This window comes from Chaetodon auriga, chromosome 22, assembly GCF_051107435.1.
Source record: "Chaetodon auriga isolate fChaAug3 chromosome 22, fChaAug3.hap1, whole genome shotgun sequence".
NCBI classification, from domain to species: domain Eukaryota; kingdom Metazoa; phylum Chordata; class Actinopteri; order Chaetodontiformes; family Chaetodontidae; genus Chaetodon; species Chaetodon auriga.
This window is the reverse complement of record NC_135095.1, coordinates 17,746,740-17,764,339: the sequence shown is the minus strand read 5'-3', so window position 1 is coordinate 17,764,339 and position 17,600 is coordinate 17,746,740. Positions and strand designations below refer to the sequence as shown.

The 17,600-nt window shown below is 44.9% G+C and overlaps 2 protein-coding genes across 2 annotated transcripts; one reads left to right on the top strand and one right to left on the bottom strand.

Annotated features, from left to right (window-relative positions):
* The first annotated feature begins 1,039 nt into the window (after positions 1 to 1,039).
* On the top strand, positions 1,040 to 6,927 carry LOC143315046 (adipocyte plasma membrane-associated protein). Its single transcript, XM_076722468.1, has 9 exons — positions 1,040 to 1,118; positions 2,574 to 2,663; positions 3,117 to 3,238; positions 3,548 to 3,649; positions 4,102 to 4,254; positions 4,365 to 4,480; positions 4,876 to 5,036; positions 5,113 to 5,308; positions 6,075 to 6,927. Coding segments are annotated over exons 1-9 (1,155 nt in total). The 5' UTR covers positions 1,040 to 1,116; the 3' UTR covers positions 6,288 to 6,927.
* Positions 6,928 to 7,738: 811 nt separating this feature from the next.
* On the bottom strand, positions 7,739 to 16,536 carry gnsa (glucosamine (N-acetyl)-6-sulfatase a). The gene is made up of 14 exons (XM_076722291.1): positions 16,205 to 16,536; positions 14,712 to 14,771; positions 14,393 to 14,599; positions 13,352 to 13,417; positions 12,340 to 12,438; positions 12,064 to 12,231; positions 11,903 to 11,985; positions 11,472 to 11,590; positions 11,206 to 11,309; positions 10,696 to 10,797; positions 10,255 to 10,365; positions 10,059 to 10,169; positions 9,763 to 9,923; positions 7,739 to 9,572 (listed from the first exon to the last, which is right to left on the bottom strand). The coding sequence occupies exons 1-14, from the start codon at positions 16,361 to 16,363 to the stop codon at positions 9,497 to 9,499; spliced, it is 1,626 nt and encodes a 541-aa protein (XP_076578406.1). The 5' UTR covers positions 16,364 to 16,536; the 3' UTR covers positions 7,739 to 9,496.
* Between the last annotated feature and the right edge of the window lie 1,064 nt (positions 16,537 to 17,600).

Here is a 17,600-nt window from a genome sequence, read left to right as displayed (position 1 = left end):
TTGAAGACATAACCTCAGACCTTCAGAGACTAAACTGTCTTCCTGCTTTTTTCCTCAAAATGTATTTGTTTTTATCCTTTTTAAAATATCCAAAACATCCAAGCATATAATCTCAATTGATCCTCTTTGAACCCTTCAAAGAGCTGTAAAGGAAAAGTTGTACATTTTGAGTCTTTGAGACATGAAACTTGTTTTTCTCTGTTTTTAAAATCGTGTTTTTGTGTAAAAAAAAACAGGATCTGCACTCACATCCTGTCTTTATTTCTTCTGACAGCCTTATTTCTCCTGTTGAAGCAGCTCAGTGATGCTGCCTTTTGTCGGGACTCTGGCTTCACTGTAGTTTCGATGAGGTGCAGCACCTCCTCTTGTCCTCTGTTTGACCCCAATTTAAATAACCTCCTCATGGGAGGACACTTAACTGTGACATCTGTAAAGCTGCAGAGTGAGCTGTCAATTCTGCCTTCAAAGTAAAAGCTTAGCGTCTCACGTTTTGGTTATTGTTTCATGTTTGTTGATGTTTTCAGGCACATAAATATGGAAATTTTGTGGGGATTATTATTATTATTATTATTATTATTATTATTATTATGAATGAAGTAATCCCACAAAACAAAACTGTGCATTCAGTAAAGTTACCGTCAAGTTATTGACACCCACAAAACGTGGGGTGGGTTGTTGTTGGTGTGCACTGTACTTTGTGTGAATTCTGAGGCAACAGGATACAAACACAAAATATGTAATATATAATAATAAGCCCGCAGGGCGGAAAGGTCAGTCAAGGCAAATCTTTTAGCCAAAAATGCCCTCACTAATGTTGTCAAGTTAAAATATTGTCTCTTAAAATAGGAATGTAAGTAAAGTAGATGCGAGGCTGAGCTTGTAGTGAATGTATTTCCTTGTAAATGTCTCAACTGTAACCTAAATACTTTGAAAATATAGACATTCAAATCGACCTGAAACTTGCGCCTTAGTACTTTTACTCTGAAGATGTTCGCCGGAAGCTCTTGTATAAAACGTAATCCGTTGTGTTTTACTCTGTTGAGTGTTAGACACGCTCTTTTCAGTCAAAACTGTTTGATCCAGGAGGAAGAAGAGACGCCGACTCAAACTTCAACAATGTAAGTTTGGTATTTTAATCATTTCTAACGTATGAAAAAAAAAACATCAGACTTCGATTGTCCGTGGCGGTTTTTACCTCTGCGAACGCCAGAAGTCGCGAGGTTCTCTCTGCGTCGCCAAACTCTGTTCAGAAATCTGTCAATTATTGTCGAATTAGCAGCAGCGTCACAGTAAAGAACATTCAGAGGTATTTTTGCAACTGTTAAGGGACAAACTTCTTATCGGCATCAATCAAATTCATCAAACACCCCTTATTTAAAAAAACCAAACGTCAACAGGTGTTACTATGAAGAAGTAACTAATCCGTCCGGACACGCAGCTGTGGACGGTAAAGGGCGAACGTTAGCATACAGTTTAGAATAGCCGAAACACAGTTCAGCTTCCTTATGATCCCCTTAAATATCTATTGATCTGTGAAACACATTACGATCAATAATACATGTAATAATGAGCATTTTAATCTTTTTGCCCTGAACCACTGAACGTCTTAGTCAAAATCCAGCATTTCTAAAGAGAACAGATGTGCAGGAGCGAAATGAGTCACCAGCAACTTCATTTGCAATTCATTAGAAAAAACACCTTCAAACTAAGAGAACAATGAGGGAAAACAATGTAGATGTTGTATGTAAAATAATGTATCAGACATCTTGACTGATAACCTTTGATTCAGTGACGCTTGGCAGTAGAATTTGCATCCGTTTCAGTCAGTGAACGCATCATTTCGGTCATGCAAATAGCTGCTGCAGTTCCTCAGTCAGTGCCTTTGGGATTTCTTTCTGTCACAACAGAGCAAGGTCACATTTTTTCCAGTCTGACAGCCTCCAAATGTCACGTTAGCCACTGTCTGCTTCTCCTTCTTACCAAAAGAGCCAGTCTCCACTGGATTTCCTTTACATCCAAACCAAAACACACACAGTGAATACACTCAATCTTATTTACTTGAACTTTGACCTGTAGTTTGGTTCAGTTTGCACTTACACAACAGACTCCTGCACTGATGGGATCAGCTTTGTGTAACACATTATAGATCCTGTGTGAAACATATACGAGTCAAAGTTCACTTCGCCACGTGTGACACGACGCTGTTGGCTTATCAACTGCAGACTGTGCAGATTCAATTCAGCAGCTTTAAAAACACCTTCAATGTTTTTAGATTAAAACCAAGCTGAAGTGTGTGTTCGGTAAAGTTTCTCAAGTCAGCTTCACCCTGAAGAGACCAAAAAGATCAATTAAAAAAGACATTTTGTTGACGCTCAGGGTCCAGTTTCTCGATGTTGCACAGAAAGGTAAAGTCACGTGTTTGAATTTAGGTGTTTAAGGACTGTATGTGCATAGATTAAAGAAGTTGAACTTATATTTTAATTTTTTCTATTTACTATGAGGGTTTCTGGAGAAAAATGTGTTCGACCGTCAGCATTCCTGCACTGAACTGTTTATTCCTCCTCTCCCGTCAGGTTTGGTAGGAGATCGTTGCTGGCGGCTCTGCTCGCCGTGGCTGTCGGCGTTTACCTGCTGCCTTCTCCCATTGACCCCAAACCACATGTGTAAGCGCACACGCACACACAGACAATAATCGACATGCAGCAACTACTTTACAACATTGAAAACCGTTAGTCTGCATGCTAGCAGCTCTGGAAGGCTCTGCTTGTGGAGATTTATGCTAAATGCTAACTTATGCTAGCCTGCGTCTCTGTTCCAGTTTAGCATTAGCGTGCAAACTTTTGCTAATCGAAGCAAAGTACAGCTGAGGCTGATGGGAAATTACGTCACAGTTTTTCAGGTGTTTGTTCATAAACCAAAGAGTTTGATAAATTGAGATTTCGACCTGATGGTGGCGCCAGAGGTGAAGTTCAGAGAACGTTATGACATCTCATCCAAAAGCTGCTGAGTCACTAAAAACCTCAGACGACAGACTCACGGTGGCGCTAGAGGAAGTCTGTAAATCTGAAGCGTGACTGAAGTTCTGTGTCGGTAAAAGCTCACATGTGTTCCTCCAGACTGAAGGGGCCCCCGCCGGCCCTCGAGGGGCCGCTGGCCGTCAACACCAGGCTGCAGAGGGGCCGCCGGCTGTTCACCGGGAAGCTACACGGACCAGAATCCTTCACTGCGGATGAGGAGGGTGAGCCTGCTGGGTTTTACTTGATGGTTTTGACCTCTGACCTTTGTTGGTGTTTTGTGGGAGGCTTTGTGACCCTTGTTGGCCCCCGTAGGTCTCACGGGACATGTTGAGTTTGTCTGCTGGGGTCGCTGGTTTTCACATGTTTCTTGTTATTCGCTCAAAGATTTGTCTTTATCTCCAAACCTTTATTGATTGATACTGTGCGTGTGTGTGTGCGTGTGTGTGTGTGCGTGTGTGTGTGTGTGTGCGTGTGTGTGTGTGTGTGCGCGCGTGCGCGCGTGCGTGCGTGCGTGCGTGCGTGTGTTTCAGGTAATGTGTACACGGGGACAGTGGACGGGAAGCTGTGGAGGATCGGCCCTGATGACAGCCTCACCCTCATCACACAGATGGGACAGAATTTACCAGAATGCGGTTTGTGTTTTTTGTTTTTTTTGACGCGTCTGTTTCTTCTTCTGTGTTTTTTCAGGGCGCCCGTTTCCTTCCTCTTCTCCTCCAGCGCTTTCCTTCACACCCCTGACTCTGCTGTTACTGCTGGTTCTTCTCTCTTGCCCTCAGTGTTTCGCTGCTTTCAGCAGCTTTTTGGAAGCAAAATGGATCCATAACATCAGCAGTTAATTATGTTTTCCTTCAGTGGGAATAAAAATAGAACAGTAGAGGAAGAAAAAAACGGTTTTTTGTATCTTCGTTCATTTGTTTGACGTGAGCTCTGAAATGCCAGCAGCTGATTTCCATAATGAACAGATCTGAAGTTTGTTGTGATGCTGCTCATTATTTAAATTGATGAAAACTGGATGAAATAATTACAATAACCCTGCACTTAATGTCGTGTGTGTGTGTGTGTGTGTGTGTGTGTGTGTGTGCAGGCAGCAGCACAGACTACGAGCCCGTGTGCGGCCGTCCTCACGGCGTCCGTCTGGATCGCCGCGGTCAGCTGATTGTTGCTGACTCGTACTTTGGGCTGCACAGCGTGAACCCCGACACCGGAGAGAAGACCCTGCTGGTGGCGAACTCACAGGGTGTGTGTGTGTGTGTGTGTGTGCGTGCGTGCGTGCGTGTGTGCGCGCGTGTGTGTGTGTGTGTGTGATGACTCTACCTGGCTCATAACTCTCTTCTCTCTGCTCCTCAGGTGCTGATGGCGTTCCCTTTGCCTTCCTGAACGGCCTGGAGATTTCCTCCCAAACGGGGATCATTTATTTCACGGACTCGTCGAGCCGTTGGGGACGCCGACACGTCAAACTGGAGGTGAGGCGGACGGTGAAAGCATCTAAACGAGGTGTTGGTGGAGGAAAGAGCAGGTGTGTGCGGCTGCTCGACAGGTGTATTGATCAGCAAGCAAACGGAAGCTGATGCAAGCAGGATCCTCTAAACAGATCCAAACTCAATGAAACTGAACTGAAAATATAAATATAAACTAAATCAACAGCTCAGCGAAGCTATGCTAAGCTAAGCTAAATTAAACTAAAAGATAAACCAACCTACGTGAAACTAAGTTAAGCTAAATGAGACAAACTAAATTGAAAATATAAACGATGCTAAGCTAAATGAAAAGTTAAACCAAACGATGCTAAGCTAAGCTAAATCAAATACTAAAGGTGAGGTGTGACACACCAGGTGAGACGAGCTGCTGGATGTTTCAGGTGATCGAGCTGAACCGCCTCGGCCGTCTTCTCTCCTACGATCCAGAAACAGGAAGCGTGAAGGTCCTGCTGGACTCGCTCTACATGCCCAACGGCGTCGTCCTGTCGCCGGACGAAGACTTCCTGCTGCTGGCGGAGACGAGCATCGGGCGTGTGCTCAGGTATGTGCACGCACACGCGCCCACGCACACACATGATAAGATCAGCGTCAGGCACTCAGACCGTCTCTGTTGTCAGATTTTGGCTGAAGGGCCCGAAGGCCGGCGCCAAGGAGGTCATCCTGGACAACATGATCGGCTACCCTGACAACATCCGCCTCAGCGACCACGGGACGTTCCTGGTCGGCATAACGACGACGCGGTTCCGGAAGCTCGTGCCTCCCTTCCTGGACGCCATCGCGCCGTACCCGGCCGTCAAACGCTTCCTCGCCAAGGTCGGTGTGAACCAAACCGCCATGTTCAGGTTACGTCAGCAAACACAGAAAGAAGATATTCGCTGGTTGCCGCTGATTGGCTGATCCTGATAATCAAACATCATTATCAGGGGTTTTTATTGGTCGTTAGAACTAAATCTGTTTCCCATGATGCATCCGCTCCTCGCTGTGAGATTCACAAGAAGAAGAATAACCGGCTTTGTTCCAGACTGCAGTGAGACTGGATGGTGTGAAATCTGACAGGACAACACACACACACACACACACACACACACACTCGTCTGAACTCCCGCTGAACTCTGGGAGGGGTCACTTAAGGTCGCGCTGACAGAAAAAACTTTATTCAAACCGACGACGTGAGCAGACTGTGAAGTGGGTTTAAGGAGCCGGACTCCCTTTGAGTGAACCTCATCACTTTACACACTCACATGTTTTACTTGTGTACAAAGTACTAATACCACAATGTAAAAATACTCCATTACAAGTATTACCAGCTAAATGTACATAAAGTATACAAAGTAGAAGTACCTGCTCTGCAGTAAAAGGCCTCCTGTGACTGATGTGTTCCACATATGACATTATTAGTAGTTTGACCTCCTTTCTATTCAGGTGAGTCCGGTGGTTCTCAACCTGTGGGTCTGGCCCCTTCAGAGGGTCACAGGATAAATCTTCAGGGTCGTCAGATGATCAATGGGAGTGAAAAGAATCGATTAACCAGTCGACTCCATTGTTCATGCGCCTGATCTCCTCCTCACACTGTTTCCAGGTGATCCCTCTGAGCTGGTACAACCTCCTGCTGCCGCGCTACGCTCTGGTCCTGGAGCTGGGATTGGACGGCGAGATCGTGGGGACACTGCACGACCCCGAAGGCCGCCTGACGTGGGCCATCAGTGACGTGTTCCAGCACCGAGGGAGGACCTACCTGGGCAGCACCGACCTGCCGTTCCTGCCCGTGCTGGAGGGCGAGGAGAGCCGATGACGGGCCGAGCTCGGGAAACTAAACGTAGGCTTCCTCTTTGTTTCTGTACGCCATCGAGCGGCCGGAGGACGTCTGTGTGCTTCTGGATTTCACTTTTTTAAGGGTTTTAGTTCACCTCTGGAGCCCTGCTGCATCCATCAAACCTGGATGTTGTGGTTTTGGGTGTTGAGCCACCAAAAGGCATGAAGTGTCCCAAAAACAGAGACTTTTTATTTTTATCCTTTCTCTCCTTTAAAAGTGTTTAAAAAGTGTAAAAATCGATGAAGAAGCAGAAATATCATTTTTTTAATCCACACATTTGTCTTCCTCATTAAAACCTTGTGCCTACATTACCCACAATGCAACTCTAACTGCAGCCCGTAAACAGACTCTGATGATGAATTCAAGCTATCAAAGACTGAACCGTCCTGATGAGTAGCTGAGGAGGTTTTTCTTGGACTGGACGTCTGCAGCAGAGGAAGAATCCATCGACCCTCCAACTGGACTGAAACCAGAACCACACGCTGCACCTGCAGGGTTCACCTGCTGTCCTCCGAGCCACCGAACACCTGGAGTCTGTTTCGGCCTGGATCGTCAAAGTCTGCTAACTTTCTCTGTGAGGAATTTTAAATTAACTTTAGAAAACCGGACGTTAAATGTACAGAATACGACTAACACCATCTTGTAAAGTTAGATTTTTAAAATAAATATTTTATATTAAAAGCACATTTCAGTGAGTCTTTTGTTCCTGAGCTGAAACGATGAATCGGCTCTTCTTGTTTTTCTGGTATTTAGTAAACTGGAGGATTCTTTGATTAGAGAAGTGAGTCTAGTTTCAAAGTACTTCTAGTTTTTGTTTTGTCCAGTTTTTGTGTGAAAACTTCACTAAACTTTGACTTTTGAAAGCAGCTTGAAGACGAGAAGCTTTGCTGGTTCCTGATGCAGAAAACTGAAAAAGGCCTTTTCACCACAGAGAAGACGTGAAGGTAAGTGTGTGAAGAACGTTTTCAGATTATCTGCAGCTGAAGAAATCTGAGAAATGTGACAAAAAGAAAATCTCAAATTTATCATGAATTCAGTTCTGAAACATGTTAAATGTCTTTTTTCAGATCTGAGACATTTTAAAACAGAAAAACTAATTAAACTTTAAACTTTATTGATGTGGCACTTTGAAACAAACTAGCTAAAATATATTAAGTCAGTAAAAAATACTTTTGCAAAAGTCATAATATTACGAAAAATTAAGTTGGAATATTTAGACTGAAGTTGTAATTTTAGAAAAAATAAATTCTTGTAATATTCCTGCTTTTGAGTCAAAAATTCCACCTTTATTCTCTTAACATTACAACTTTACTCAAATCTGACTTTCTTCTTCACTTGATTTTATTTTTTTCATGATTTATATTGAGATCAGATCAAAGAATAAAGTTAAAATGCAGTTTGTTGCTGAGGTGACGGAGCAGGACCCTCTGTGGTATTTTGAGAATCTCTTTATTTGGACAAAAACACACAAACCTAAAATACATCATCATCATCATCATCATCGTCAAAAACTGCTCTGAAAAATAAAACTAAAGGCTCAAAAAACAACAAAACAGTTGTGACAGATTGGAAAGTGCATCAGTGAATCGGTTCGAAGAGGAAAAGGAAATCACGATGTGAGCGTTGAGTCTGGTGGTCTCCGCTTCGCCGTCAGACCCCGACGTCACGCCACACTGACGACAGAGGGAGAAAGAGCGAGCGCAGGAGCAGCGGAGCGCGAGGAAATCCACCAAATTAACGGCCAATTTGTCGGCTTCACGATCAAAGCGAGCACAAAAAGCCAGAAACGACAAAAGTCATGCAGGTGAACCGCGACCGAGACGTCAGCGACGTCAACGTCCTGCATTCAAAACTCCATCAAAGTCTCTGGATGGGATCTTTGGTCGGATGTTAATAATGTGGAGACATTCGTGTTTGAACAGCGACAGAAGCCACAAAAAGCTGAAAGAGATGATTCTTCTTCGCTAAATCAGTCTAAAAATGAACTCGATGGAGAGAAAATCTGTTCCCTTAAAGGTCGAAGGAGGTCGCTTTGAAAGACATATCAAATATAGATTCTTCTTCTATTTCAGTCGTTCACTGATCAGATTACGTTTTACTCGGCTCACGTTCAAACCAGGAAACAAAAACAACACAAATCTTACAGCGAAACACGACGGACGTGAAGTATTAGTGAAGCTGAAGTGGTCAGACTGAGAGCTGAACGCTGGCTGTGGATGTGGACGCTCTCCTGTCAGTAGGCACTGATTCCGCGGGATCACTGACGTCTGCTGTCGGGCTGCCTGTTTACGACGTTTGACTTCCTGTAGGTGGCGCTGTTTCGCCGTCTGTTCCCTTCAGGTACGATCGCGTTCTGTCCGAACATTCGCTCCGTTTCATCCCACAGGAGGTGAAATGACTTTCACCGTCTAACAGGATTCCTTGGTGCAGTCAGTTGGTCCTCAGCTGGTCACATGATCTCACTGTTGTTGCTGATTGGCTGTTCACATTAAATTATCGTACAGTATCACAGGAAGTTTATTTAGCAGCTCTCAGTATTCACATCAGTCGTGCACCAAAACGTCCATAAATCAGATTTTCTTCGGCTGATTTTCTGAAAATTCTGTGAACATCTGCTTCACGTCTGCATGAAAACTGGGCTGCAGTGAATGTTTGAAGTTATGAATTAGCGTATCGTGGAAATCACTTCAGTGTGTGCGTGCAGCTTCTCCTCGAGGACCATCTGAACGCACCAAAACAACCAACCTGCACTCGGACGAGTGAGTGGAAACGCTTCTGTTTGGATCACTGATATGATTTTTTTCTGAGGAGTTTGTGTCCAGGGCTTTAAATCGCTTCGACTGAGCGAGCAGACGCTCATAAAAACAACGACGCAAACAAGAAAAACAGGATTTGAATAAACGGCTCGTGACTTTAAATCCGTCCTGAGTCGTTTGGCCTCCCTGCACACCTACTGACAAACTCCCTAAACAGCAGCCCAGACTGGAAGCTGCACCCAGAGAGGCCATCTACTCCCAAAACATGACCCCACCTGATCCCTTCATCCATCCATCCATCACAGAGCGGCCGGCTCAGGAGGCCCCAGAACAAGGCAACAACAGCAGGAAAGGCCGAACGCAACACACAGTCCAGCCCTCCGTCCTCCGTCTCCTCCCCCCCTCCGTCTCCTCGCTCCTCAGCTGCTCGTCTTAGTTCATCTTCTGCCGGAGTCTGCTGAGCCGCCAGCTGTGGCTGCTGAACATCTGTCGAGGGTCGAATTTATACCTGAGAAGACACGAGACAGACGAGTCGTGATCTCCGAGTAGTTTCCTGGAAAACCACAGTATGAATTAAAAAGCACTAGAAATGAGGAAGTACAGCACAGTCGTGTAGTCCATCAGTATCTTCTCGCCGCTGTTTCCTTTTTTTAAATTCTTCTCAGTGAATCGACCAATCGCGGCCGCCCTGAACTGACCTTGGGTCGTACACGCCGGGTGTCCGACACGACTGTCCGGCGCAGGACTGCAGCATCATCAGCCGGTGGTTCATCTTCTCCAGGACTTCCTGGTCGATGGTCTTGGCGATGTTGGTCAGCTGGTAGGGGTCCGCTGTAACGTTGTAGACTTCTACAAACACCTGCAGGGGGTGCACAACCACTAATGTCATTCTCCATTCTACCACCAGATGGCAGCAGAATGTGGATTTTTACACACACGTGGCTTCAGCTAACTTGTTGTCACAGCAGCTGATTAAATTATCGTTTGTCTGCACCTCGTTATCGTCAAACTCGCAGTACTGCAGGTTGGCAGAGGGGGCGACGGTGCGCACGCAGGCGTAGGTGTTGTTGTAGGCGTCCTCGCACACGCAGTCTGGGAAACACTCCTGGAGAAAGAGGACGGATGGAAGAGAGAGGATGATGAGTTTCTGTGCTCAGAGACCTTCGTCCCTCCGGCGGTTCATCTCGTACCGACACTCCGGGTCCCAGCAGCGGGCAGGCGGGGTCCGACACGTTGCTGCCTTCGCCTTCGTACTCCACCAGGATGTCTGTTCTCCAGCTGCTGCTGTTCACCTTCCCCTCCTGGTGACACACACACACACACACACACACACACACACACACACATCAATTTGATTCAGAAGATAAACTGAACCTTAGTTTATCTCCAGAGGGAAATTCAAGTGTTGCAGCAGCACAAGGACAAAAATATGTAGAAATACACTGACAGAGTACAAAATAAATAGTTAAAAGTATATAAAATAAACAGTCATATGCCAGAATAAAATACTAGTGTTGACACAGAAACAGGATGTAGTATATTATGGAGTGAAGCACAGAGTGTGATATAAAACGTGGGGTGAAACAGTGATATGACATAATTCTGATGACGCTGGGTCTGAGTGAGCTCACCAGAACGGGCAGGAAGGACATGCCGTCCATCTGCGTCTTGTTGACGTCGAGGCCGGCGATGTCCAGGATGGTCGGACCGAGGTCGACGTTCGCCACCAGCATCTGAAGACGAGACGTTTGACGCTTCACTTCAGCTGAACGGTCTGAATTGCTTGGATTTCTGCTTGTATGTTGCTGGAAATCGTAGCTAATTCAGACAATTTCTGTTGAAAATGTCAACCTGGATCTCTGAGAGATTCATGATAATTCAGTAAAGATTATTTTCTAAATTCACGACATACCAAACATTCATATTTAAATTCATGCAGTGGGAAAATAAATATCTGACTACAAGTTCAGTGTTTAGTTTTACATCACAAACACTTCATGAGGATAAATTACCAACAAACACAATGTTTTGGTCTCACCTTCGTTACAATAACAGGTGCAGATCAAACACACAGTGTGGGTGTGGGTGCGTGTGTGTGTGTCTGTCTGTCTGTGTGTGTGTGTGTGTGTGTGTGTGTATACCTGGGTGGTCTGGTTGGGCTTGATATTTGGTCCTCTGACCATGAGAGGGACTCTGATGTCAAACTCGTAGAGCTGCCTCTTATCCATCGGAAGAGAGAACTGACCTGAGGAACACAAACATTTGACCACACGTATACGAACATTAGTCCCCGTTTGTCTTTCTGTCTGCATGACCTCCATTTGCTCTGTACACAGATGTTTTATTCTCCTGTTTCTTCTTCTTCTACAGCAGCTGTGCATTAAAAAACGTGTGTGCAGCCTCGTACCTGTGTGGTAGCCGTTGTCGGAGGTAAAAAAGACGTAGGTGTTGTCCAGCTCGCCTCTGACCTCCAGCCTCTTCACTATTTTCTCCACGAGGTCGTCCACTGACAGCAAAGTTCGCCACCTGCAGGCCAGGATGACCAAGAAGAAAGCTGCAGTGAGACCACGCTGAACAAGACGTAAGGAACCATTTTGGCTGTAATTACGTAAAACAAACCTCACGTAGAGGAACAAACGAGCAAAGTAAAACTCTAAGCGGATAAAAGACCTCAGGAAAGACAACAGGAAGTGGGAAGAGAAAGGAGAGGAAGGATAAGAGGAAGTGGGAAGAGAAAGGAGAGGAAGGATAAGAGGAAGTGGGTGATAATGATGAAGACGCTGATTCAAATGTAGAAAGCTGAGGAGTTGAGGAAGGCGAGAAGCAGCAAAGACCGACCGTTTCCTGAAGGCATCGTCCAGAAACTGAATGGACGAGTTGGCCATGGGGGTTTTGGCCTGTCTGATCAACCAGTGTTTGTCCTGAAGAGAGACGCAAAGAAAAACCTTGAGGTGACGTCCAGTTCTATGAGACGAGGACAGTCCCGGCAGAAGCCCTACCTTCCCGTGGACGTTGAAGTTGGGCTCTCGGGGGGCCTTGGTGCTGTTGAAGCTGTCCTGGTACTGAGGAGCCGCCGTCCACGGCGAGTGTGGCGCCGGCGTGGACACCAGCATGAAGAACGGCTGGTAGTTTGACTTATACTGGAGGAAGTCCAGAGACATGTTGGCCTGAGAGAGACGGGAGCAGGTACACGCATCAAAAACTGAACTTTGAAAACCAAGAATCCTGTCCATAATAAATAAAAATGACTGCGGACGAGATGAAGCGTGTCTCACCAGTACGTCCGTCAGGTAGTCTTTGCTGTAGTCGGCTCCGTGTTTCTGGGCCTTTCCGTTCACTGACAGAGTGTAGTTGTAGTATTTCGAGTTCTTCTCCTGGAAACACAGACGGCCCTCATCAAACACTCGATGTAACAGGTGTCAGTGACTCACAGACGATCCAGTTTCCTCTTTTCCTGTTTAATAGATTCACTTCTAACGTTTAAATCCTCCTGCGGCGTTAATCTGGAAGAGTTAATCCAACCCTTAGAAAACCTGACACGGATCACAAAAAGCCAATAATTTGATCCACCACTTACAAGATGCTCTGAAACCACATTCTGCTTACAAACGGTAAGGTCACGTGCTGGTTCGTGATCTCAGCTCGGCCTCTCTGAGCGGTTGGCGTTGGACACGGTGTCCGCTGACCAGCTCTGCTGAAACCACATAAACTGCGCTGTGATCAGCCTTCGGGTCATGAGACCAGGTCTCACATCTGTGTTTGCTGAAGATAAACTGGTCTGGGCTGCAGACGTGACCTCTGTGTAATGACTTCTGCAAACCGGTTAGAGACGTACGGGAAAGTGAAGGAAATCTAATTTTAGCCTATTTGTGAGTCTGGCTCCTGCAGAGCGCCTCCAGTCACATGACCACGTAAAGCTCACAGCGATATGTGAGGTGGACTGAACTCAGGTCGAAAAAATACACAGCGAAGATGGCCACACCCCCCTCTATGACTTTGATTTATGTTTTCAAAGGGAGGCAGAACACCCCCGACACAATCTTTAATCCACCACAGAAAGACCAGTATCAGCCTTCCCTCCCAGTAGATAACATCCAAATCAACACACTCTCACAGGCGTCGTGGTCCGGCTTGGAGCAAGTTGTTGAAACGAGCTGAGCTGGATTTGAATCAGTAAGAGGTTCAGGTTTTTAGTGACAGGACCAGTTTAACGTCCTAAGGCTTTAATTCTGTCCTAAAGTGGACCGTGATGTCGGACAGGAAGGAGGCTGAGAGTTTCAGTCTTACCAGTCCGACCCAGGAGCTCCAGCCTGGAGGAACGTGCTCCACTCCACCGGCCTCAGAGTGGCCATACTGAAACACACAAACAGCAGAACACGTCCGTGATTAATGACCTACACACACACAGGAAGACGATGACATGAGACGACTGGAGACAGTTACAGCAGCACAAGAAAAACAAGACACAGAGAAGAAGAAAGAATCTATTTAATGATGAGATGAAAAGATCTGAGCGCACCGTGTTTGAAGTCTGAAGCCGAACGAACGGCTCTGCTCAGAGACAACGCTAACATCAGCAAGGTGATGTTCAGCAGGTATCATGTTTACCATGTTGACAGTCTTAGTTTAGCATGTTAGCATGCTAGCATTTACCAGTTTGCACTAAACACCAATTACTTTTTACTAGGAAAATACCCCCCCCCCCGTAACTGGAAGGCGTCAAAAGTCAAACAGGTTTGGAAACACAGATACAGGGAGGGAGGGAGGGGGGGCATGAGGACGGCCCGCTTCCCCATTTGACCATCTGTTTGTCACAAGGGCAGAAACAGCTTTAAGAGCCGGACTTCATCGTGACGGCACATCTTGTGACTGTTTTCACTATTAAATCACCTGAAATGTCAGACTTGTTACAGAAACGCTGCTCAGCTCGGCTCGCTTCTCGTACGTTTCCACACTTTGTTTGATGATTACTGGCTGTTCTGTTCCTGGTCACTGGTTGTAAATTGGACCTGCACTGGTTTGGATCACCCTAACGCTCTTCCTTCATCACCATATGACTGATGCACACTGATAAACAACAGGAAGTCAGTCTGCTTTGATGTGCAATTAGCAGATGTAAACATAACTGAGCTATTAGGGGAAATGCTTTGTCACGTCCTTCATGCTTCAGATAAACAGTTTTTTTCATCTTAACACTCGTACCCAGTATTCTGTTATACAGTATTCTGACCATTTACGGAATTTCCAGGCAGGAAAACACGTTGCACTCTGTATAAACCCATAAAAAAAGCTCGAAATACACGACTATGGCGTCATATCGCCTCTTACCTGGTTAAGATATTTCCCGGCGAAGAAGGTCTGGTAGCCGGCGCTCGTCTTCAGCAGGGCGGGGAAGGTGTGGGCTTCCTCGCTCTTCTGCCAGGCTTTGCTGCTGCAGTTTCCCTCTAACGTGTTGTTGATGACGTGGTGGTTGTGGGGGTACTTCCCCGTCAGGATGCTGGCTCGACTGGGGCAGCACAGCGGGCTGGCAACAAACTGAGAGGGAGGATGGCTTTGAGGTGTAACGAGGTGTCGTTTGTGGAGCTTTTTTTTTTTTTTTTTTTTTTACTGGTGTACCAGTATGTGTGATGACGACGCTGATACTTACTGCGTTTGTGAACGACATCCCTGCATCACCGATGAGTTTTTTCGTCTTCTTGAGTGGACTCTGGAGGGAGAAGAGTGAGGAGACAAATGTGCTCGAGTGTTTTCAGTAATCTTGAACAGTTTTATCATGCGGCTGACATTAGCTGATTAACTCATCTCTCTGTGTCGTTCAGACACACTCAAATTGGGCGACAGGCTCCCTTTTCCCCCTCACAAATCAAATCTGTCTCGCGGCCTCCATGACTAAGCTTGTTTTGTGTGAGGAAGGCCGACTCCATCAGCACCCAACATGCTGTGTTTTTTCGTGATGACTCATTTATTCGAGTCAGATCACACGTTTCTGGACAAAAAGCTCAACAATCCCTCAACAGCTTAACTGGTAATTCAGTATATATTGACTCAAAGAGAAACAAGAGAAAGCCACTGCTTAAGGAATACGACTTAACATTTTACATGAATTATATTCTGCAGATAATCAATCACAAGCTTTAATATTTAATCAATATATCATGTATCACACAACTCATTACCTTCACAGCTTATTATAACAGATCCAAAATATATTCTAAAGTATATCAAATGTTTTGATCAAAGCTGAAAAGATTTCTGAAATTATTGACAAGTTGATTGAAAGAAAAATAATCAGTAAAAATGATTTTTCTTTAACTTTGTATAACAGTAAACTTAATATTTCTTTGACAAAATAAATTATCTGCAGAGGTTTTGGGAAATAGTGAGCAGCATTTTTCACTATATTCTTACCTTTTGTAGAGTAAACAATCGATTACTCCTAATGAAATAACCATTAGCTGCAGCCCGTGTTATGATAGTAGTTTAGTTTTCTTGAGATGTTTCACAAGATACTGATATTTATCCTAAATTTGGTAAAGTAAGACAAGTTTTAACACCCTATTTTTGTTCATGCTTCAGGTATGCACACATGCAAAATTACAGAGGCTGAATTAGAGAAAATTGGCCGTACTGTGCTTTCTTCCTAAAATCATATACTGTTAAACAATTATCACTGTAGCACAACTTTAAATGCATCAGAGAACGTGTTGTTTGATATCTGGCATTAATCCCAGCGTGAAAATACCTGATAAGTGTTTTAAAAAGACAGCAGATTCAGCCTTTACGGGTTTGGTTTTGGTCTGTTTACATATGGATTTCGCCACTAAATTGCCTGAAATTTCAATGGACTTCGGTCAGGCCTGCGTGTCTCCAGCAGGGGCTGTCAGGAGGGGGGAGGGTGTTTCTCAACACTGTGGTGGCTTTAGCAAACTGGAGCAAGAGACAATACACGATGTGTCCAACCAGGAGGAAAATGAGCCGTCAGCTTCATCAGACTGGACTAAATGTCCAGTTTGCACCGATTGATCTCATCTTTCCCCGCGACATGACGAGAATAGAAACACGCTGTAAACACGCTGTCACGACTCTCTGCTAAAACACCCCCAAAGCAATAAAAACACCAAAACAATGAGCTTCACTCACCAGACCCCCCATAGCGATGTCCAAGTCGTCCGTCAGGATCAACACGATGTTTGGCCTCCGGTATGATTTGGCACACACCCCGCTGGTCAGGTAGCTCAAAGTGACGCACATTAGGAGACAATTCAACAAGGTAAGCGAACACGAGCGAACTGAGGCCATTTTGCTGATTTAATGTTGAGCCACCGCAGCTGTCCGTCTCCTCCCGTCTCTCTGCGCCTTATAAGAGCGTGAAATGTTGTCAGTGAGTCCTCTCAGGAGAAAGATCACGGAACAGAGTCGGCCCTGTTTCTGTTTGACACAACACTTCCTTATTTCCGGGTCATGTGCTGCTCAGCTACGGAAGCCCGAATCAGCTGATTTGAAGACGTGACTCCGCCAACATGACCGACGACAGAAATAACTGTTTTTCTAACGTGTGCAGGAGGGTTTTACTGTCTGTCCCCCTCGGCGCGTTTTGCTTTATTTTAGAAGTTAGTTATTTAAATATTTAGTCCCCTTTTAATTGTTTTTCAACTGTGTAAAGTCCCGCTTTGTATGTATATTGGTCACAGTTCAGTGAAAACACATGTAAGGGATCCATTATATGTTTATAGAAAAAAATGTGTTGAAATATTTATTATTATTCTTATTTCTACTTTCAAATAAGAAATCAGTTTCAGCCTCAAAAATCCGGGATCTGCTGGGCCATGTCCAACAGACAGTGAAAGAGAAGTTGTGAAAGGACAGCATTTAAGTCTGATAAACAATATTTAGATTATAAAAATGGCCATTTCATATTAGGTCCACGTGTACTGTTGACTTAAAATATTATGGGAAAACAAATGTGTGTTTTTTAAGCAAAAAAAAAAAAAAGTGTTGTAAACAGCAGTGTATATGAATCAGTGAGTAAATGCAGTTTTGAACTGTAAGAAATTAGTCTTGAACAAGTCCTTTTAGCAACATTTCAAGGCACTATAATTAATGACCATTAAAAACTACTGCATTTTCTCATTTTAAGTTTGTTTCTGGTGTCCTCTTACTCTAACCAGCTTATACCAATGTGTGTTTAACCCCTTATACTAACGTTCACATTCATCTAAGCTAATTAAGAAATACATGAACAAAAAACGCATATTTTTTCTGTTATTTTCCACTGTTTTACACATTAAATGTCCTAAATGTTGCGGTTGAACAAGCATCGCCGTCGGAAACAACCTTCTAGCGATGGCTTTACAACGCGGAAGCGGATTGGCCGGTATTCTTTTGGCTCCTCCGGGATTGGTCAATCCCTGGCACCTGTAGCACCTGCCGCGCGACCTGAAGTAAGTTTGGTAGCGTTTGAGAAGTTCAGCAGAGTGGGCCGGCCCATTGTTCAGTCCCGGAGAGGGGGGAGGATGGAAAATCGACAGCGGAACAT

Excerpts from the sequence above, each read along its gene's own strand:
- LOC143315046 (XM_076722468.1), top strand. Across the intron at positions 2,664-3,116 it reads ATTGACCCCAAACCACATGT|ACTGAAGGGGCCCCCGCCGG; the intron begins GTAAGCGCACAC and ends GTGTTCCTCCAG. Across the intron at positions 4,481-4,875 it reads GCCGACACGTCAAACTGGAG|GTGATCGAGCTGAACCGCCT; the intron begins GTGAGGCGGACG and ends TGGATGTTTCAG.
- gnsa (XM_076722291.1), bottom strand. The coding sequence starts at position 16,363 with ATGGCCTCAGTTCGCTCGTGTTCGCTTACCTTGTTGAATTGTCTCCTA. Across the intron at positions 14,600-14,711 it reads GGATGTCGTTCACAAACGCA|TTTGTTGCCAGCCCGCTGTG; the intron begins GTAAGTATCAGC and ends CCTCCCTCTCAG. Across the intron at positions 10,798-11,205 it reads AGCCCAACCAGACCACCCAG|ATGCTGGTGGCGAACGTCGA; the intron begins GTATACACACAC and ends TCTCGTCTTCAG.